This window comes from Danio rerio, chromosome 18 (assembly GCF_049306965.1).
Source record: "Danio rerio strain Tuebingen ecotype United States chromosome 18, GRCz12tu, whole genome shotgun sequence".
Lineage (NCBI taxonomy): Eukaryota > Metazoa > Chordata > Actinopteri > Cypriniformes > Danionidae > Danio > Danio rerio.
Window position 1 is genome coordinate 10,017,726 of NC_133193.1, and position 22,996 is coordinate 10,040,721.

The 22,996-nt window shown below is 35.9% G+C and overlaps 1 protein-coding gene across 4 annotated transcripts in view; it reads left to right on the top strand.

The window, feature by feature from the left end:
* The first annotated feature begins 13,990 nt into the window (after window positions 1-13,990).
* impdh1a (IMP (inosine 5'-monophosphate) dehydrogenase 1a) overlaps window positions 13,991-22,996 on the top strand; it is a 38,066-nt gene continuing 29,060 nt past the window's right edge. The window contains exons 1-2 of one of the 4 annotated variants that reach the window (XM_005159007.6): window positions 13,991-14,857; window positions 22,847-22,945. In XM_005159007.6, coding sequence (XP_005159064.1) covers window positions 14,619-14,857; window positions 22,847-22,945 — 338 coding nt within the window. In that variant the 5' untranslated portion in view covers window positions 13,991-14,618. Of the gene's footprint in view, window positions 14,858-21,739; window positions 22,011-22,846; window positions 22,946-22,996 lie in introns of those variants that run through there. The other 3 variants (XM_005159008.6, NM_001002177.2, XM_068214754.1) reach the window with 3 other exon arrangements.

Genomic DNA, 22,996 nt, shown 5'->3' on the forward strand with positions numbered 1-22,996 from the left:
TACAATTTAGTATAATTTGCCAATCCCCAATGACGGTTGGGTATTTTTAAAATCGTACATTTTTAAATGACTGAACTCATACTAATTCTTACAAATTAGCCACTAAACTGACAAAACGTAAAATAGTTGTTTCCTTGTGAGATCAGGCTGGACATACACATTAGTCAAGTGTGTTATTATAATGTATAAAAAACATACTTCTTACATTAAAAAACATGTTTTTCTTGAGAAAAAATAAATAAAATAAACTACATACATGATCTATAATATTAAGATGTTTCTCTAAATTTTTCATAATTTATATAATTCTTCATGAAAGTTGCATTTGTATGGTTTTGGTTTAAGTGTCAGTTTATACAATATGAATTTTTTAAATAGTAGTAAATAATAATAAGGAAGTTGATTAAGGGATTAAGTACGTTTTTTGAACACTACACCGCTTGGTCAACACTGGATGTGTTCAGTTAAATTTATTAAACTCGAATTACTAAAACTATCACTGAAAAACTAAGGAATATATATATGAATACATAAAAACTAAATAAAAAAATTTCACAAATTAAAAACTAAACAAGAAATATATATATATATATATATATATATATATATATATATATATATATATATATATATATATATATATATATATATATATATATATATTAATGAACCAAACTAAAACATTTACAACATATTTAAAAATGGTATTGATAAAAAAATATTTAAAATGCACAACTATAATAACATTGTTGCGCTGATTAATCGCATCAAATTCAAAGCTCTGATATTTGCTTACAAAGTGATTTCTGGCTGCACCCCTTCTTATCTGCTCTCACTTCTGCAGATCTATGTGCCCTCCAGAAACTTGCGTTCTGTGAATGAACGTCGCCTAGTGGTTCCATCCCAAAGAGGGAAGAAATCACTTTCCCGAACGCTCACGTTCAATCTGCCCAGTTGGTGGAATGAACTCCCTAACTGCATCAGAACGGCAGAGTCACTAGCTGTTTTCAAGAAACGACTAAAAACTCAACTATTTAGTCTCCACTTTACTTCCTAATCAGCAATTGCCTCTCTGGATATACCACTAACTGTACTCAAAAAAAAAATTTTTTTTTAAATTTACTAATACTTTTCTTCTTAGACTTTACAGACCTGAACCTTGCCTATAGCACTTATTCATTGTTGCTCTTATAGTTGTGTAAATTGCTTCCTTGTCCTCATTTGTAAGTTGCTTTGGATAAAAGCGTCTGCTAAATGACTAAATGTAAATGTAATACTTTTGTGAACTCTAATACAGTTTATTTTCACGATTATTTGATAATCAGAACATATACAATCAGATACAGAACATATAACAGTACTTTTGTAATATTATAAGTGTCATTACTGTCCACTTTAATCAATGTATTGCATCCTTACAAATTAAAATACCCCTTCCATTAAAAACAAAGACATCTTTGTGACACCATGCTGCTTGACATGCATCTCCTGAAATAAAGTTCACTATAAAAATCATCATAGGCCAAACAAGGGGCCTCATTAGGCACTTACTGTGAACTTGTAGACAGTGTAGTTCAGGTAAGACGTCCTGCTGAAGACCTCTGGGAATGTTCTGTCCTTTTGCCTCCATCTCTCCTCTCTATGGAGGTTTTAAATGTCGGATGAAGAAAAGATCTAAAAATCGCAACCGGGAGGAGGGCAAAGGCCAATCTTGATACGCTTGAAGTCAAATCCCGCTGCAGTTTTAAACTGTCTGGAAAATAAACAAGATGTGTCACATACACGAGTGGAAAAGGTCTCATTTGCATAAACGATTCAGCTTCTATAAATGAGTTTTTGGCATCTGATTTCACTCTCACCGCACATTATATATGCTACCTGAATATGTCAGCTTGCTTTCTAAAAAAAGAGGAAATGTATTTTTATTTGAACAAATTGAAGTGAATACATTTGTTTAAATTCTTACCATCTATAAGTCTATAGATTTAATGACTTAATGAATTAAAACACTCTTTTGTTCATCAGGCCAAATTTGAACTAATTAAGGCACTTTACAAAATAACTAATTTTTATGACAGTCTATGTGATTTAAATGTTGTGAATGTTTTGTTAAGTTGTTTTTGGTTGAATTGTACACTACCTGACAAACGTCTTGTCGCCTATACAAGATTTAGGAACAACAAACAATAACTTGACTTCTAGTTGATCATTTGGTCTCATAAGTAGCTTATATAAAAGGCAAAGGCATCTAGATTACACTTATTTTACCAAAATAAAATAAGATCAGGCCTTGATTTTAATGATTTAATTAGCACAGTAAGGTCTGACTTTGCTTAGACAAAAGTCTTGTCACTTAACAGAAATAATGTACAGTATAGAATATGAAGTAGAATATAATCATGGTGCAGTGGAAAAAGATTGAATATTGTGTATGACTCCCCATGAGCTTGGACGACTGAATCCATACTGAATCCATCTCTGCAGTGGTTTTTAATGTAATGGGCAGAACAAATGTCTTGATACCTCAGGCTGCTGATGTTGCCATCTACTCTGCAGATCTCTTGCATGCCCCCATACTGAATGTAACCCCAAACCATGATTTTTCCTTCACCAAACTTGACAAATTTCTTGTTTGAATTAAAGTTTTACTCTGTGAACAAACCCAAACTAACTAGTCCTCAACGTATGCATTGCGGTAACAATTTGGCTATAATTATATACGTTTAAAACCTTCAATATGTAAATGTCAGAAAGTGTCAAGAAAAAATAATGAAAATAAATGAGGTGAATAAATAAAATCAGTCCTTATAAACTCATCAAATTTACACCGTTATACTATTTCCCACTGTAAAACAATCATTGATGATATATACTGTAAGCCTCACTCACCAGCAAAAGCAAATGAATAACTAAAATCCAAGTATGTGCTTAAATTAAATCTCTCTAAACCTGCTGAGAATATAAAGTATCTCTCTTGGGATCTGTAAAGACTACAAGTGGGAAAGAAATCAATACCGTCTAGCACTGCAATGAGATTTGATCGCAAAACCAAATCAATGCTCCAGTCTCCAAGTATTGATTTTAATTATTATTTTTGTTTGCCAATTTATTATTTATTTATTTTTATACGGTTAATATAATGCAAAAGCTGTTAGAGAAATTCATTAGATAAGTGAATTGGCTTATGCATTGCCAAATGAGTCATACTGCAGTACAATATTAAAAGATTAATTAACAGCAATGCATTGAAATGAATATATAAGGTACTGTGTTGCAATAGAATGCATCAAAAATACAATATTTCTCACATCTTAAATTGAATGCATGTTGTGAGAAGACCATTTAGAGGTCTATCATGTAGCAATTTGCAGCCAGATCTGTATTGATCTTGTCACTGGACAAATAAATCATTCACACCTGGCCACATAATAGTGCAGGCTGACATAAAACTTGCATTTTTTATTGATATACGAATAACAATTTAAGAGTAAACGATGATTAGATGATAAACTAACTATTAAGGAACCAAAGGAACAGATTTAACATTTGCTAATTAAAGTTTTCCAGACATAAACTAAGGTTGAGCTGGCATGTACTAATGTTTCATGCTTTCACATTGTTTATGACTGTAAAAAAATAATAAAAGAAATGAATACTCAATTTTTTATGTGATCGTTCATATGTTTCTTCCTTAAAGTTAAACACTAGCTTCAGGAAATTCCTCTAAAAATAATGTATAACATGGCAGAGCAATACAGGAGAGAAAGAACCTGCTGGTAGTTATTTGTTTTCTCTGCCATATTGATTTAATAAAGCATGAAGCGCTTAAAAGAGAATTCAATAATAATATCACACAATAAAGTTGAATTGGGTCTGAAAGTGCTTATGTTTTGAGTGGTTGATGAAGGACATGCTTTTCCAAACTGTGCATCGGTGCAAAGTGGAGCGCAGAGCATTTATGCACAGAGTAAAGCGCATGTTAACAACAATAATGTATGACTTTATACTCGAAATACAGGAGCTTAAGACGAATAGTGGAAGTGTTTAACTTCAAACCAGACTGATTATCACTTTGCAATATATAATAAAAATACAATAATAATTGTCATAATGTTTCAACAAATGATATTAAATAATTGTAGGATATTAGTAGTATATAAATATAATATATATTATATTGCGCATGTGAGACTGTATGGGTGTTTCCCAGTACTGTGTTGCAGCTGAATTGCATCTGCTGTTTAAAACATGCTGGATTAATTGGCAGTTCATTACGCTGTGGCAATCTCTGAGGAATAAAGGGACTAAGCCGAAGGAAAATGAATGAATGAATGTAATGTTTCAACAAATGATATTAAATAACTGTAGGATATTGGTAGTAGTAGGGTGGAGGTATGTAATAAATGACATTCAATATAAACATAATAATAATAATAATATATTATATTTCTCTATATATAATAAATAATAATAAATAAATTATAATATAACAAATTTAATCCATATTATGTGCATTCTTTGTATAAAAGCTTGTATTTTTAGTTACTTTTTTGCAGTTGGTAACATACTGCAGTTTGGTTGAGACGTTTTGATGAAACAACTAAACAAAACATTTGTTTTGATTTTATTTGCTCGAATATCGAATTCCTCTCATAATTATTAATAATTTACGAAGGCAGCCAGGTGAGCAATTCCAGCGGCATGGATGTGACGTTTACAGTACAAAGAAAGTATACAAAGAAAGTATATGTTAACATTATATTGAATCATCTGTTTATATTTTCTAAAATAACTAACCACAGAGTTATGGGATCAGAAAAATATGAATCCTTTTTATAGTTTAATTTAGGGAAATAAACATGCGTTATCAATGTATGTGACTTTACAGTATACAAAATACTTTGTAGAAAATTCTGTGAATTAAACTGCACAATCCAAAAGAAACAATGCTAATCAAAAGGATAAAAGTTGGCTCACGATAGAACACAAATCAATGATTTTAATTTATTTGACATTTTTGTATTTATGAGGAAAAATTTGGTTATGGATGTGACATCTCTCCATTATGAATGTGACAGATGTGAAATTGTCACTTGTGTGACTTTGGCAAATGAAATATAATAGTTTGAAAACACTGACAGAGATTTTTAGAGTATTGTAAAATACAAGCCTACACATCGCTATTTTGGTAAAAAGTTAAAAACCTATTTTTTTCATGGGAAGGTTGGCATTTGCATGGAATTCCTCAGGATTTACAAATCAACAGTGCCCTCTGCTGGACCTGAACAATACAGCAGATACAGTGACAGTCTTCGATTGAAAATATAAGGTAAAAAAATGACTCAACAACCATCTAACATCACATAGATAAGCGAGTCCACGCACAATATTCAACCCTTTCAAAAGTGCCTGCTTACAAAAAGAAAATGTTGGCTAAGCAAGCTGGCTAGTAGGCCTTCCTTGATAAAGAAAAGCAAATTAACTGCGAGTTAATCTTTACAAAGCAGGAAAAAAATCTATTTCAAAAAGGTATTAAATCCATGCTTAGGTGTTTGCTGAAGAGTCTTTTACCTGTATAGTCACGAACGGTGAATATAATCGCTGTCTTTACCGCACAACAGAGACGACCAACATCTACTTCAGAACCACGAACAGATTCAAACTCATTCATTGAACGAACTTCGCTAATCAGGCATCGTTAATGACAATGAACTGATAGAGGCTTTACAACCCTAAACTTCCCGAACAAGTTTAAATACTGTGTTTTAACGTTAGCACCTTTCCCTTTATGGTTTCTATTGCTACTCTTTCTTTCTCTGCTAAAAATGCTTCACACAGCTGTTCGAATCTTTTGATTCAGATTCAAACATATGAGTAGATTCAAACAGATTAATTGTAATTGTAATACTTCAAACGAGTTAATTCACGAGATTGAACCAAAAAATGGCCATTTTTGATTTACTAATTAATTTTCCTTCTGCTTCTCTTTATTCATCAGGAGTTGCTGCAGTGGAGTGAACCGCTAACTTTGCAGCCTATGTTTTACACAGCGGATGCCCTTCTAGCTGCAGTACTGGGAAAAGTTTTGATTTACATATTAATCGTAAATCAACTGAGAGAATGTAGCCAGCCTAATGTTGTGAATGAAAATACAGATACATATTTAAAAGTTAGCAACTCTACAAATAGGAAATGTTACATAACTGCCAATTTATTTGTGGCGACAGTCTAGCTACATCAAAACACACAGTCGCCGTCAAAGTCACTTTCACCTGGATGATGTCAGCGACTATGCTAAACTGGATTAGTTTGTCATCTCATCAGGTGAGCATCTGAATCACCCTGTATTTTTAACCAGAATATTTAGTCAACAAATTGATGTTTCCATAGACCATGCAAACACAGGGATACTGGACTTCTTAACATTTTTAGGGATGTTAAAGGGATGGCTGAACCCAAAATGAAAATGTTTTTCCGTTCACTTGTTCCAAAACTGTTTGAGTTTTTTTCTTCCGTTGAAAAGAAAAGAAGATATTTCAAAGAAAGCTGGAAACATGTAACCAGTGACTTCCATAGTATTTGGTTTTCTTATTATAGATGTCAGTGGTTACAGGTTTTCAGCTTTCTTCAAAATATCTATTTTTTGTGTGTGTGCAACAGAAAATTGCAATTTTTTGGTGAACCATTCCTTTAAAACATAAAGGTTACACTTTGCTGAAAAGTTATAGCACTAAAACATTTTATTTTGCAGTTGAACTTTATTTTTGCACATCTGTGATCAATTTAATTCTTCAAGCAAGGTAAAACAGATTATGTCATGCGTAACAAAAGTATGAAAAGAACATACATTCATTCATTTTCTTTTCAGCTTATGCCCTTTATTAATCTGGGGTTGACACAGCGGAATGAAGCACAAACTTAACCAGCATATGTTTTACGCAGCGGATTCCCTTCCAGCTGCAAACCATTACTGGGAAACACCCATGCACTCTTGCATTCACACACATACAGACAATTTAGCTTATCGAATTCACCTATAGTGCATGTGTTTGGACTTGTGGGGGAAACCGGAGCACCCGGAGGAAAACCACATGAACACCGGGAGAACATACAGAAACAACACAAAAGTGAAAATGACACAGCTGATGCTCGAACCAGCTACCTTCTTGCTGTAAAGCAATTGTGCTGCCCACACAACCTACCATGACACCAAAAGATAATACATCATAATATTAGTATGTTAGTTTAACCATGACTGTTAGATTAAAGTTTTCCAGCAGATTCATTCATAAACATTCAGCTGGATCCTGTGTCTGTGTGCGTGCTTGCATGCATGTGTGTGTGTGTGTGTGTGTGTGTGTGTGTGTGCGCATGTGTGTGTGTAAAGTAACCTTGCAGTCTCTTAGCATTGGGAGGCTGCAGTCAGTGCCTATAAGAGGCTTTTCTACCGCAATCCCCTGCAACTGTCACAAGCACTCTGTCACTTACAGATGAGGCCTTTCATCAGAGCCTTGGCAACACTGTCTAATTGTTTATGTCAGTAAAAGGTGTGGCTTGTCTATATCTTTAATGAGAGCCACATATTCACTAATATAATCAAATAGTAGACAGTCACTGAGGACATTTAATGTTTGCAAGGTGTTTTTTTACAAGTTAAAAGTTTATAAATTCACTATATTTTTATATTTGTCAAATGGTGTCAAGTTAGCTTTCTACGCATTTTAGTAATTAATTAAGGGGATAGTTCACCCCAAATATACAATTAAGATTTTTAAAATCATACTCAGGTGGTTTTAAACACTATTTGAATTTATTTCTTCTGCTGAACACAAAGGAAAATATTCCGACAAATGTTTGGGGCGAGGTTAGCTGCCATTGACATCTATATTTGGAAAAAATTCTATGGAAGTAAATGGTTGTTTTTTTTTCCCAAGCATCGTTCAGTAAATCTTCCTTCAGGTTCAACATAAGAAAGTGGGTAGATAGTAAATAATGATAAAAATTTTATTTTAGGGTGAACTATCCCTTTTATTTGTAATTTTTTCCACTAAAATCATTTTACTAATTTGTAAGAAATAGAGTTTTTTTTTAAAGTTCCCTCAGAAATTACAATTCTGTTAGTTATTCCTGTTCGAACTTGTATGATTTGATGTTTTCTGGCAAAAATGCTTTTAAATACATTAGAAGAACTGAATTTTTTGTTTATTTCTCACACAAAATGATCTAATGACATCAGAATATGGGACATTTTTCCATTTTCATTTATCATCAGTTTTTTTTTTTAGTTTAACTTTTTTTTATATCGAAGAGCAGACAGACAAACTCTTCATGTAACAGTAATCTGTGCAAAATGTAATGTGATGTGTGTGTTTATATCGCACATTTATCATGTATGGCTGTACACTCAAAGAACTTCAAAGTCCTGTGTGGGGATATCTCCACATCACCACCAGTGTGCAGCATCCCCCTGGATGATGTGATGGCAGCCAGTGCTCACCACACGCCAGCTAGGTGGTTTTTGTAGAGACAGTGATAGAGCCAATTTGGTGGATGGGGATGAGGCCATGATGGGTAAGGGCCAAAGAAGGGAATTTAGTCAGGACACCGGGGTTACACCCCTATGCTTTACAAGAAGTGCCAGGGGATTTTTAATGACCACAGAGAGTCAGGACCTCGGCTTAAGATCTCATCCGAAAGACTGCTCACTGACAGTATAGAGTCCCTTTCACTTTACTGGGGCAATAGCTAGGACTCATACAGAGTGCAAGATGAGCTGCTAGCCTCAATAACACCACTTCCAACAGCAACCAGGTGTTCTCCCATCCAGGTACTTACCAGGCTTAAACCTGCTTAGCTTCAGTAAGTAACCGGTCTTGGGCTGCAGGGTAATATGGCTGATATATCTAATAAAACATGAAAAAAAATAAAAAACAAGCCAAATGGTAACATAAAATACAAAAACGACATATAGACACTGCAATAGATCTATAGAAAAATGAAAGAATCATTACAAGTCTTCAGAAATTAAACAAGGTTATTATTTCTTATAGTGTGTTAGAAAATAAGACATTTCCAAGTTTCCGAGTTCCAAAAGGTGGTGTTTCTAATTCTATTCAAATATAACGTGGAGTTAAGTCCATGTAGCCATTCAGAAAAGAAAGACCCAAAGTTTTTCTTCCAAAAAACTAAGGAAGACTTTTGACTATAAAATCAGGTCGTATTGAGCAGATTACCATACGTTTGGGTTAAGAGAACCCAAAAACTCTGACCAACCAAAAATTGCTGTCAGTGTGTAAAACTTCAGTCAGTTTTATTGCACTGTACTTCTGACAGAAAACACTTTTTTTGTTTATACAATTTCTACAGTACATTCAATATTTTTACATTTATGAAGAGACCAAAACAAAAATATAGATGTTCATAAAAACCATTGGCCTTAGACTTTATCACAGCACTGTACTTGGTAATTATACACCCCAGCAAGGCATCCGCTGAACATACAGTTCATCAGTTTCCACGAACACACACCCCATCCTGTTTAGCTGGAGTTTTGCCAGAGGGTGGCAGTGTAGCAACAATTGCCTTCCTTACATAAGTCTGTTAATTCTTCCTGCTTAGTGATGGGGAGACACATGTATACGTCAAGGGGATTTGTATACCTGGCTGGCAACATAAAGTCCTGTAACATAAACACCTATTTGTGTACCCATTCTCCTCCTTCAAGATGCAGACGTGTACACACCTTCAATCAAGAGCTTATTGCCTTTTCCATAAAAAAATAGGTCAAATGTCTGATTAAAGAGGAAAACTATGTGTGAAAAAAAAACATGTTCATTAACTGAAAGTAAATTTTAAAAATCACAATAAATGTAAAACTAAAATAACAACCTACTGCAAAAAATGCTTTTCTTACACTGATTTGATAAAAACTTATGAGTCACAAAATATCTGAAATAATATCTACAAAAAACCCTTGACATAAAATAAATGAAACCTGATTAACTTATTAAAATAATTTAAAGTATAGCTTAAATATATTATTTGTCATGACTTTTTGTCAACGTTGTGTTTTTTATCTAATTTCTAGTCCAAATATCTAACAATTCTTAAACGAAGACAAAAAATCCTCAAGCCAAAAAAAGTCTTGTCTTTTTTCAGAATTAGATTAAGAAAATGTTAATTAAGTGAGTTTTTCCTTAAAATAAGTTAAATCATTTACTTGACTACAAAATGCTTTTGGATCTATTTTTTTTTTTAGATATTTGGAGCTGAAAAAAGACAAAAACAATAAGATTTAATTTTTTTTTTTGCTAAACTAAAATGATAATTAGCAAAAATATGAATCATCTTCAGAATTAATAAGCATATATTCAGAGTCCGAAAATCTTACCTGCGGCTGACGGAATGAACCGCCAACATATCCAGCATATGTTTTACACAGCGAATGCCCTTCCAGCTGCAACCCAGTACAAGGAAACACCCATACACTCTCACATGCACTACGGTCAATTTAGTTTTTTTAATTCACCTATAGCGCATGTTTTTGGACTTGTAGGGGAAACCGGAGCACAGGGAGGAAACCCACACTAACACAGGGAGAACATGCAAACTCCACACAGAAATGCCAACTTGCCCAGCCGGGACTCGAACCAGTGACCTTCTTGCTGTGAGGTGACAGTGCTAACCACTGAGCTACCATGTCACCCTATACAATATGGTGCGACATATTGTATCTCTTCTTCATCAGCTAAAAATGTTAACTAAGCGTATTTAACTACATGATCTTTAATAGAAAGATGTTAGTCTGAATTCTTCATATTTTGTTTTACTTTTGTACATTTAAGTTGCACTTTCATTGTTTTGGGGTTAATTGTCTGTTCAAACTGTTATTTTGCTTTCATTACAAAGTTCTCTGTACAAGAACCATTGTAAGCTGTGCACTAAACTTTTCTGTGAGCCACACTAGATGTGTTCTGTTAACCTTGTTAAACTACAATTATGCATTTGTTGATTATCCTCTGGCTTAGTCTCTATTTCAGAGGTCGCCACAGAGGAATGAATCGCCAGCTATTCCAGCATGTGTTTTACACAGCGGATGCCCTTCCTGCAACCCAATACTGGTAAACACCCATACACTTTCATACACACACACACTACGGCCAATTTATTTCATCCAATATAACTATAGCGCATGTCTTTAGACTGTGCACTCTCAGCTGTCACTGGAGGAGTATCTTTTCAAAAGGTACAAAATTGTACCAGAAGGGTTCATAATGGTTCCTTAAAGGTACTTTTTAGGTACAATTGGGTACTAATATGTCCCTTTGAGGTACCAATGTGGATGTGGACCAAATATGTATCTTTTGAAAAAGTACTGCCCCAGTGAAAGCTGCTGTACCTTTATTTCAGAAATGCCCACTGGCCCAGCCGGGATTCAAACCAGTGACCTTCTTGCTGTGAGGCGAAAGTGCTAACCACTGAGCCACCGTGCCACCTACTAAACTACAATTAATAAAACAAAAAAACTAAACTAAAACAAAGTAAAAAAAACTTTAATAAAACCAACTAAAACTAATCTGATATTTTAAGGGAACCTATTATGCATTTTTTTTTAAAATATAGGGTTTAAACATAGTTGTGTGCAGGCCCGGATTGGCTAATCGGGAGGACCAGGAGAATTCCTGGTGGGCCGGTCCGTTTTTTGGCCGCGAGGGCCGGTATCCCTAGCTCCAGAATTTGTTGCTCTCAGCAGCCACACTTTTTAAATTTATTTATTTAATTGACCACAGCCTTTTCATTAATTATTTTACCGCAGCTCTACTCTTTATCTATTTTCTCGCAGCTCAGTGAGCAAGATGCAGGCTGCAGGTTAATGATGATATAACTAAGATGTGTCATCACACAATCATTAATTGTTGTGGTTCAGTGGATAGCATGTTAGCCTATGGCGCTGCTAACCCGGGTTTGATCCCCACCTAAGTAATTTTTTTTTCATTTTTATTGTTAAGACATATAATACTGTTAGGGTTGTTGAACATTTGAAGTTCTACAACAGCTGTTTTCTCAAAAAAAAAAAAAAAAAAAAAAGACGTGATAGTGCCAATATAAACTGATTTGGAAATGACCTTATTTTAATGTCAGGCATGAACTGAGGTGGGCCGGTCTGAGGCTTGAAACTCCAGGGCTGAAAAGGAGTCCCACTCCGGCCCTGGTTGTGTGTGAATATAACCAGCCTCTAATGGTAAAAATTAACACACTTCATAAAAACTGTCTGCAGAAAAAGCTTGATTGACATTCTCCCTTTGTATGTGTTAGCAGAGGGGGAAAGCCCCGTCCATTAGTGGTGATTTCTTCTTTATCAGCATAGACAGCCATGAGTGAGAAGCAGCCTTCAGCCATTAGAGTTTACAGACCGCACTGGCCAAAGATAATTTCAGCAACTAATGCCTAGTTCAGACTGCGTGATTTTAGCCCAGATTTTGGCTCAACGACAGGTTTTGTGAAATCGCCGACAAATGCCTGAAATCACAAGCAAATCGGTGCTTGTGCACGTGAGTGAAAATCACACAGTATGAACTATCAAAGACGCGATCGGAGAGAGTCGCCGATGAGTCGACGATGCCTGCGAGATATTTGGTTTGATAAATATCTGGAGCTGTCGGCGATTCAAATCATGCCGTGTGAATTGAGTTTTGACTGAAAATAACATCAGCGATCGCCTACAGCCAATGAGAGATCGGCATTCACTTGCGTGTGCGTGTGTGTATACCTGCTGCAGGCCAGCGGGAGGCTGGGGGAGAAGTAAAAAGCGCTCTTTTTTGGTTTATTTGGACCCACGAAATGGAGGAAAAACTAGTGCAGGTTTGACAGGACTCAGGAGCAACCGTGTCTGTTTGACGTTTCATACAGAAAGAAACTAGTTTATTATCAATGTTGAGAAGAAATGGCTAATTCCCTTTAAACACAGGTGAGCAAATATGTACATTTTCTACCCCATTAAAGGCTTCTTTCTCATTATGTAGTTATAACAAAAGATGTACTACGTGTTTTTGGCTGTGAGACGTAGTTTGGACGAAGTTGTCGACGATTCTTCCTATAGTAAAGTCATGCAATGTGAAAGTCCCTGTCGCCGATCCATCTTGCCGTGTAAACAAAGCAGCGGCGAAATGCTAGCCCGGATAGTCAAGCAGTGTGAAAACATCTGTGACACGACTACTTTGAAAATCATGCAGTCTGAACTCGGCATTAGAGACAATATAAATGTGGAGTTTTAAGATGCACAAATAAACACTGTAGTGTCCATAGACTACCTTCTAATTGTTTTCAGTTGAGATGACGTTAAGTCTATTTTCAATCTGCTGCTACGCTGACACATAGGCGTTTGTAGCTCCGCCCTCTTTTAAAAAAAGCACTGGGGGCAAAATCTCATTTGAATTTAAAGTTACAGTCACCAAAAAAGCCTAAAAGAAGAAGAAGTTTCAAAGAGTTATAAAATATTATTCATGGGGTTTTCGAGATGAAACACTCTAGGGACATCAAGGCTCACATCTTGTAAAAGGGACTTAATGATTCCCTTTAAAGCAAATTAGTAAATGCAAAAATAACCTTGCTCTGCACAACAAACATGTTTGTTCAAGCCACAGTTTTTGCTTGAGCACTTCTTATGGAGCGTCTGCACATAATTAGTCCATCAAGAGGCTCTCTCTTCATCTTTCTGTTGCTCCAACCTGAATCCTCTCCAGGGTTGAGCACTCTCCATCAGTGCACCCTGGGATTTGACTTTGTTTGTGAGAAAGCCGTTTCTAGGTTATGCGTTCATACACATAGTGATAGAAATGCATGCATGTACTGTATGTATGCTCGAAAGGATGAATACGACTCCCAAATAAGCGTATACTAATTTAAACAAGTGCATGCTTTTCCACTGCAATGTTACCTTTGGAGAACAAGAGGTGGGGCATGTAAAAACCTTGTCCTTCGCTCCATTACTGAGCACCATGCAAGCACACACAACAAGTTCCTCCCCCTGTTAAAGCACACACACAACCACACACATGCACACTTAATGCTGCAATCCTCTTTGTGAAAGTGACGCGCTTCTGTCAGAAACAGAGCTTAGCTCAAGTGAAACAGAGAGAGAGAGAGAGAGAGAGATACAGGCTCATTCAGTTTCTACTTGTCTGCCATCCGGTTAACTACCATTTGGAGCTACTGTGAACTGTTATTTATTATTTATTATTATTATTTTTTTTTTTTTATCTACATCTTGTCTCCAAAAACTCATCTTGGACATTTTTTAATTTGGGGAAATCAGTCCAACTTGATCTGAATTGCTACAGGCAAACTACTTTGTACTTGCAAAACTCCTGTGGTTTGAAGGAGGCTAATAGCCGATGCAAATTGGATACAAATCTAACCCAGGACGCCCAGCTCTCATTCATTTATTTTACATTCTGCTTTCTTTTTTAAGCTGTGTGGAAAAGTTTGGTCAAAAGTTGATTTACTAAGCCTGTGAGGTGGTCTCGGAGGAAGAGGAGAGACGAAAATCAGGATTTCTTTGTGATTGACTGGGCTCAAACGGAGCCACGGTGGAGGGCGACCCGCTGGATTTTGTTGAAATGGACGGGCTTGGGTATGAACGCTATGTGGATGGGGACAGGGAGGGCTACCAAATTGACTACCGGCGTATTGTGGGGGACATGGAGCCGGCCAGACCACGGATGCCTTTACGAGACTCGGATCATCACTGTAATGGCCCGTTTACTCACAGTACACTACATGGGCATGGGCATGGGCATGAGACGGCAGCCCAGCGCTACAGTGCCACACGGATACAGGCGGGATATGAGCCAGAGAGGTGAGAACAGGCACTCAAAAATCATGTTTGTTGTTTGTTCAAACTACTTAATTAAAATAAGCTGAAACAACACAATTATTGGGACAACTTAATCGATTTATGTTCAAGTCACTTACATATGTAAAAAACTGATAAGTACACTTGATTTATTCATGGCGTCCCAACACAAATCAATCCAACATCTTTTACACTGCAGTTAATGAATGAACGAATGATTTGTTGATTTACTAAACCCCGCAAAATGGATGGGATGGATGAATGAATGAATGACTGAATGATTGGTAGATTGGATGATTGAATGAACCGCTCAAAACTATAGATAGATAGATAGATAGATAGATAGATAGATAGATAGATAGATAGATAGATAGATAGATAGATAGATAGATAGATAGATAGATAGATAGATAGATAGATAGATAGATAGATAGATAGATAGATAGATAGATAGATAGATAGATAGATAGATAGATTGATTGATTGATTGATTCAATGAATGAATTATTAAATTAACCCCATAACATGATTGATTGTTTGATTAAGTTAATGAATGAATGAATACATGAATGGTTGGTTGATTAAAGTCCACAAAATGATTGATTAATTAACTGAATGAATGAATGATGGTTGTTTGATTGAATCATTAAATGAACTCCACAAATTGATTGATTGATTGATTGATTGATTGATTGTTTGATTGAACTAATGAATGAATGGTTAGCTGGTTAATTGAATAATAGAATGAATGAATGAACCCCACAAATGATTGAATGAATGAATAAACCCCACAACATGAATCATTGATTAAACTGATTGATTGATTGATTGATTGATTGATTGAATAATTGGTTGGTTGGTTGATTGAATACATGAAGTCCACAAAACTATTGATTGATTGATTGATTGATTGATTGATTGATTGATTGATTGATTGATTGATTGATTGATTGATTGATTGAATTAATGACTGGTCGATTGAATGATTGAATGAACCCCTTAAAATCATTAATTAGTTGGATGAATAAATGAACCATGCAAAATGACTGAATTAATGAATGAACCCCTTAACATTATTGAATGAATGAACGAACGAACGAACGAATGAACGAACGAACAAACAAACGGACGGATGGATGGATGGATGAATGATTAATGGATGAACGAACGAATGAATGAACCCCACAAAATGATTGAACGAATGAAAGAACCAAAGAGGTGTTGTTTATTTCCCCCAAATTTTGTCTTTTAACTGTTTTGAGTTTTTTATTTTATTTTTTTCTGTTTTAAGACATTATTGTTGGTCATATACACTGAAAGGATTGACAAATACAAATGTACGTACATGTTTGTGTACGTACAAAACATATATATTTTAAAATAAACTATATATTTCAACTTCATTAAGTTGTTTATTTATTTATGATATAAATAATGACAGACAATATATTCTGTGTATATTTATATATAATGTCCATTAATATACTTAATTTGCTTAGTTATTTAAGAATTAAATATCGATTAATAATGCATCTCGAGCTATTAATAATTAATAGTGTTGTGGGAATAATTCATGTGCATTTTGATTTCTTTTGTTTATGCATGTGAATCATTTCTTTATATTTTAAACTTGTTTTGACTTTAAAATGCAGATGGAATAATAGAAAAAGAACAGCTGCGAGTGAGTAAGAGAGAAGTAGGAGGAGATGCTCTGTTTTGTCTATTATGACCTGTGTGTTATCCAGTCAAAACAAGTCATTCATTGTAGATCAGCTGATAACATAACTGACAAATGTAGTGAATTATTATTTTTTTCACTCAGAAAACAAAACCACCACTCAGTAAACCTGCCTAAACTGGCTATTTTAAATATAATTGTATCATAATATACTTATCAGTTTGCATATATATATATATAAAATAGTTTTTCTGTTCTTCTAAAGTTCTAAAGTTTATTAATGGAAATATAGGGCCATAACGGTGGTGCAGTAGCATGATTGCCTCACAGCAAGAAGGTTGCTGATACGAGCCTCGGCTGAGTTGTTTGGCATTTCTGTGTGGAGTTTGCATGTTCTGCCTGTGATGGCATGAGTTTTCTCCGCGTGCTCCGGTTTCCCCCACAAGTCCAAAGACATGTGCTACAGGTGAATGAGTTGTGCTTAATTGTCCGTTGTGTGTATGTGTCAATTAGTGTGTATGGGTGCTTCCCAGTGATGGGTTGCAGCTAGTAGGGCATCCACTGTGTAAAACGTATGCTAGATAAGTTGGCGGTTCTTTCCACTGTGGTGACCCCAGATTAATAGGGACTAAGTCGAAAAAAATGTAATAAATGAATGAATGTATATATATGTGGCTATTTATATATAAAATAAGAATTATTAGTCCCCATTTGATTTCCTTTTCTTTTTTAAATATTTCCCAAATGATGTTTCAGAGCAAGGAAATTTTCACAGTATGACATAATATAATAATATATTTTCTTCTGTAGAAAGTCTTATATGTTTTATTTCAGCTAGAATAAAAGCAGTTTTTAATTTATAAAACCCTTTTTTTCGATAGTTTAGAGAACAAACCATCGTTAACTTGCCTAACTGTCAAAACCTATAGCTTATATATATATATATATATATATATATATATATATTTCAAAGTCCAGTCACTAACAACAGTTTGTGATGTTGTTTTGACTTTTAGGACAAAAGACACCTTTTTAAAGAAGCCCATGAGTTTTCAGCTATAGATCTGAAATCACGGCTTATTATCTCATGGCAGCTTTGAAAACAACACCTGTGACTCAAGTGCTTCGCTAAGGGTCAAGCAAAGGCTTTCCTCATTCACAGATTCCCCTATGCGGTTGACACTTTGTTCCCTAAGAGGGTAACTAGAATTTGTTTTACCCAGAATTAAAGAGTCAACTAATTTAGAATAACAAAGGCTCTGAATAACTTTTCTGGTGTAAAGAAAATTAAATTAAAATTTGTCAAAATTAAGAACAAAATTGATACGTCTTTGTCATTATTGATTATTCTGTGATTATATACTGTTCATTCCGCTGTGGTGACCCCTGATAATAAAAGTACTAAAGAAAATCAATAAATGCATGAGAAGCCACGTCTCACTGAATAATTTTGCTACTGATGTTACAAAATGTGTTAGCTAAAACATCTTGTTAAATATGGTCTTATGTTGAACAGTACATACACACACGCACACACACATAATTTGTATGTTTTATATATATATATGACTTTTTTTAAATACACAATACAAGCGACTCAAACCTGCAGTGCTTTCAGATGGAGCACCGTTTACTATATTTGACAGAGACCGATAATCATAAAACATGTTTAATATCTGCACTAATAATCAGCCACGATAATCGGTTAGCTACTTCAGAGCATCTTAAACATCTTCCTGTGTTATAAATAATCTGAAATATATCCTACTCACTGTTCCATATAACTCAGATGCAAAAGCGTGAAGTAAAACGATCGAAATCCAGAGGGACTTTTCCGTTACAGTCATTTTTCCATAACACTTTTTCTCTTTCCATTTGCTTCACTTCTCTTAACAGATGAGAAGAGAACTTTAACGAAGGATTACATTGATAGAGCACTGTTTAGGTCTAATCTCCCATTTAGAGTATAAATCCCACCAGGAAGAACAGCACGTCTGTGTATGTTAAGAGGGCAAGATTAAATGTCCATCAGGAATAGATGGCAGAACCACTTAGGGTCATTTGAGTGTTAGATGCTGCCTATATATTTAAAGAGGTTTAAACTGCAGTTAAATGCAGTGCAACTTTAATGCATTTCAGACACTGTGTTGTAAATCAAGCTCTACTGAGTTGTTAAATATGAAAAACACTTCTAAAAAAATTAATTTTATTTCTTAGGACCAGTAGCCTACAGGTTACTCAAACAGTGCAACCCCCTGATAGGACAAAATATACCTTAAAAACATTTTGTTATGTGATTGAAAGCCAAAATATAAAGCTTTCTTTCTTGACAGTGTATTCGGAAAGTATTCATAGCGCTTCACTTTTTCTACATTTTTTTGTTACAGCCATATTCCAAATTGGATTAAATTCATTTATTTACTCAACATTTTACACACAATAGCCCATAATGACAATGTGAAAAAAGTTTGTTGCAAATTTATTAAAAAATAAAAAAACTGAAAAATCACATGTACATAAGTATTGACAGCCTTTTCCGTGAAGCTCTAAATTGAACATTCTGTTTCCACTGATCATTTTTGAGATGTTCCAGCAGCTTAATTTGAGTTCACCACGGTAAATTCAGTTGATAGGACATGATTTGAAAAGGCATACACCTGTCTAGATAAGGTCCCGAGGTTGACCATGCATTTCAAAGCACAAACCAAGCATGAAGACAAATGAATCATCTGTAGACCTCTGAGACAGGATTGTCTCTTAAGGCTGGGGAAGGTTACATAAAAATTACTGCTGCTCTGAAAGTTCCATTGAGCACAGTGGCCTCCATCATCTTTAAGTGAAAGATGTTTGGAACCACTAGGACTCTAGAAGGGGGGAGAAGGGCCTTAGTCAGGGAGGTGATCAATAGCCTGATGGTTAATAATCCAATAACACTCTGTCTGAGCTCCAACTTTCTTCTGTGGAGAGAGGAGAACCTTATAGAAGGACAACCATCTGTGCAGCAATCCACCTCATCTGTGCAGCAATCCACCAATCAGGCCTGTATGGTAGAGTGGCCAGACAGAAGCCACTACCCGCCTGGAATTTGCCAAAAGGCATCTGAAGGACACTTAGACCATGAAAAGCAAAATTCTCTGGTCTGATGAGACTAAAGCCTGGTTAATACTTCTGCGTCAAGTGATCGGCATGACCTACTGCCATAAAAACCTACTGCCATTGGCTAATGTTTCGGAAGTGTTATTGCAGAACAACAGCAACAGCGCCCAGAAGTATAAATGCATGCCCACGCACATTGCATCTGCATGCTGTTGCTGTTGCTTTGCAATAACACTTCCGAAACACTAGCCAATGGCAGTAGGTTTTTATGTTCCTCAGTGTTGAGTTTCTCTGCTGGTGTTTTGTTTTTTCTGAATGGTACCTTACAAATGGCTTAAACTCACTCATTTTGAGGCTGGAATCTGCGGACATGCAACAACTTTAATCATTAGGTAAATGCAAAACAACAGTCTCCATCCGGAACTCCTTCACGGGACTTAAAACTTGTAAACACTTGCTGCATCTGTCTTGCGTGGCTCTTACCCCCACCCACACTCGACAGAGCTACCAAGCCGACCAATCACAGAGCTTGCGCTATGCGTCGTTGCGACGTGTAGTTACATTTTTTGAGAGGTGCGGGTCAGCGTCGCTGACGGCCATGTTGGGGCTATGCGTCCATGTGTAGACTGCGCCATAGCCTACGCATGCGCTTGATGCAGAAATATAAATCATTCTTAAAATTGAACTCTTTGGAGAGAATGCCAGGTGTTACGTTTGGAGAATACCAGGCATCGCTCATCACCAGGCTAATACCATCCCTACAGTGAAGCAGCATGGTGGTGGCAGCATCATGCTGTGGGAATGTTTTCAGCAGCAGAAACTGAAAGACTAGTCAGGAGGGAAAGATGAATGCAGCCATGTAGGGAGACATCCTGAATGAAAATTTGCTTCAGAGTGCTCTTGACCTCAGACTGGGGCGTGATTCATCTTCCAGCTGAACAATCACCCAAAGCACACCGCCAAAATATCAATGAAGTACCTTCACAACAACTCAGAGAATGTCCTTGAGTGGCCCAACCAGAGCCCAGAACTAAATCCATTAAACATCTATGGAGAGATCTGAAAACTGCTGTATACCCTCGCTTCCCATCCAACCTGATAGAGCTTGAGAGGTACTGCAAAGAGGAATGGGCAAAAATTCCCAAAGACAGGAGTGCCAAGCTTGTGGCATCGTATTCAAAAAGACTTGAGGCTGTAATTGTTGCCAAAGGTGCATCAACAAAGTATTAAGCAAAGGCTGTCAATACTTATGTGCATGTGATTTTTCTTTTTTTTTTTAAATAAATTTGCTACAATTTCAAAAACTCTTTTTTCTTTTGCCAAATATGGGCAATAATTGCAATTCCAAGTGCTGTTTAGTTCTGTTGCCAGTATGTCTTGGCTAAAATATTTATTTTATTATAATAAAATATTTGTAATTCACCTTTACCTGTTTTACAAACACGCATTCATTTAAGTCATTCAGTCACTGAGTTAAAGTCGTAGTTCACTCAAAAATGAAGATTTACACACCATTTTCTCACCTTCAAGTGGTTTCAAAACATTTCAGAGTTTTAGAGCACTAACAAAGATATTTTGAAGAAATCTGAAATTTTTAACCTTGACCTCCATATAGAAAAACTAGTATTACGAGTTTACAACATTCTTCAAGACATCTCCTTTTGTGTTCAATGGAAGACACAACATCAGACAGGTTAAAAAAAACAAATGGTGAGAGAAAATTATGACAGAATGTTCAGGGTGAACTATCCCTTAAAGCTTGAATAATCAGACAACACGCGTTGTTCATATCGATAGTGAACCAATTCAATCGATTCATTGAATAGAGCCGACTGAAAACGATTTGTTTACGAATCAAGACTGCACTTGTGTTGCTTGTTGAGTCTACTGCGACTTATAAAGACATTTTCCGTTTTCTCTCTCTTTTTAAATCGATTTATATCAGGTGAAACGATGCACGTTATATGCCTTCTAACACCAAAATACTAGTAAATATTTTACTTCGGTTTTTCACTCAGAATATATTCAAAAACTGGTCTCGAAAAAATGTTTAGAAACAGGTTTGAGGAGTTTTCAGTACCATCATACGATGATCATCTCTCCCTGAGATGCGAGCATGTATCATGTGACTTCAGTTCACGCTGTTGTCGGTCTGTAAACACACACAGACTGCGCGTCTCACCACGAGCCCGGAGACCCTTCATCCACAGCGGCTTTGCCCTTCAGAGCTCTGCTGCGCGGAAGGAGAGACTAGTGAACCCCGCGTTGATCCGTCACGCTCTTTAATATAAAAATGTAGCAGTCATCATGTGAGCTACTGTACATGGGGGCGAATATTCAGCAGAAGGAAGTGTGTTCCGAAAGAGAAAGTAACTCGAGACTGTAAGTGGATTTATTTGTTTTTTCGACCTAACACGCTTTTAAAATGAATGTTCTGTCATTAATGAAAGTTTTAGTACAACAGAAATTCCTAATTTTTGGTTTGAATGTATTTTAATTATATAATTGTGTCGTGTGTAATTTTGCTTTATTTTTCATCATTTAACTTACGTACAACGTCTGCCTGCCTATCTATCTATCTATCTATCTATCTATCTATCTATCTATCTATCTATCTATCTGTCTGTCTGTCTGTCTGTCTGTCTGTCTGTCTGTCTGTCTGTCTGTCTGTCTGTCTGTCTGTCTGTCTGTCTGTTTACCTGTCTGTCTGTTTGTCTATCTATTATTTTTTTCAATTATACAAACCCTCATAGATTTCCTCAGCCCAAGTTTCTGTGTAGAGTTTGCATGTTCTCTCTGTTTTCGCGTGGATTTCCACCAGGTCTTGGAACTTGTGTGTATGTATGTTTCCCAGTGATGGGTTGCAGGTGGAAGGGCATCCACTGTGTAAAACATATGCTGGAAAAGTTGGCGGTTCATTCCGCTGTGGCGACCCCTGATTAATAATGGGACTAAGCTGAAAAGAAAATGAATGAATAGTTAAAATGGTCTATTGTAAATGACGCACTGCCAGAGTTTCAGACATGTGCTATTTCTGCCTTATCCAAGCTAGTTTAAAGGTGATACACCGGTTTATGAACACAACATCATCTGTTTGCACTATGATGCATATAATTTAATTTTGTTTGTGGATGAATGGCAGCGCTGATGACAAACTTGAACCTAAATCTCAAGTGCATGTGTTACAACTTCTTTGTTGTATGTGTGCATGTTTGCAGCATGGCTGATTACCTGATCAGCGGGGGAACAGGGTATGTTCCAGAGGATGGACTCACTGCCCAGCAACTCTTTGCCATCGGTGATGGTCTCACATACAAGTAAGTCGAAAATCATGTTCACAGCTTTCCTGCCTTATACATTTTACAGAA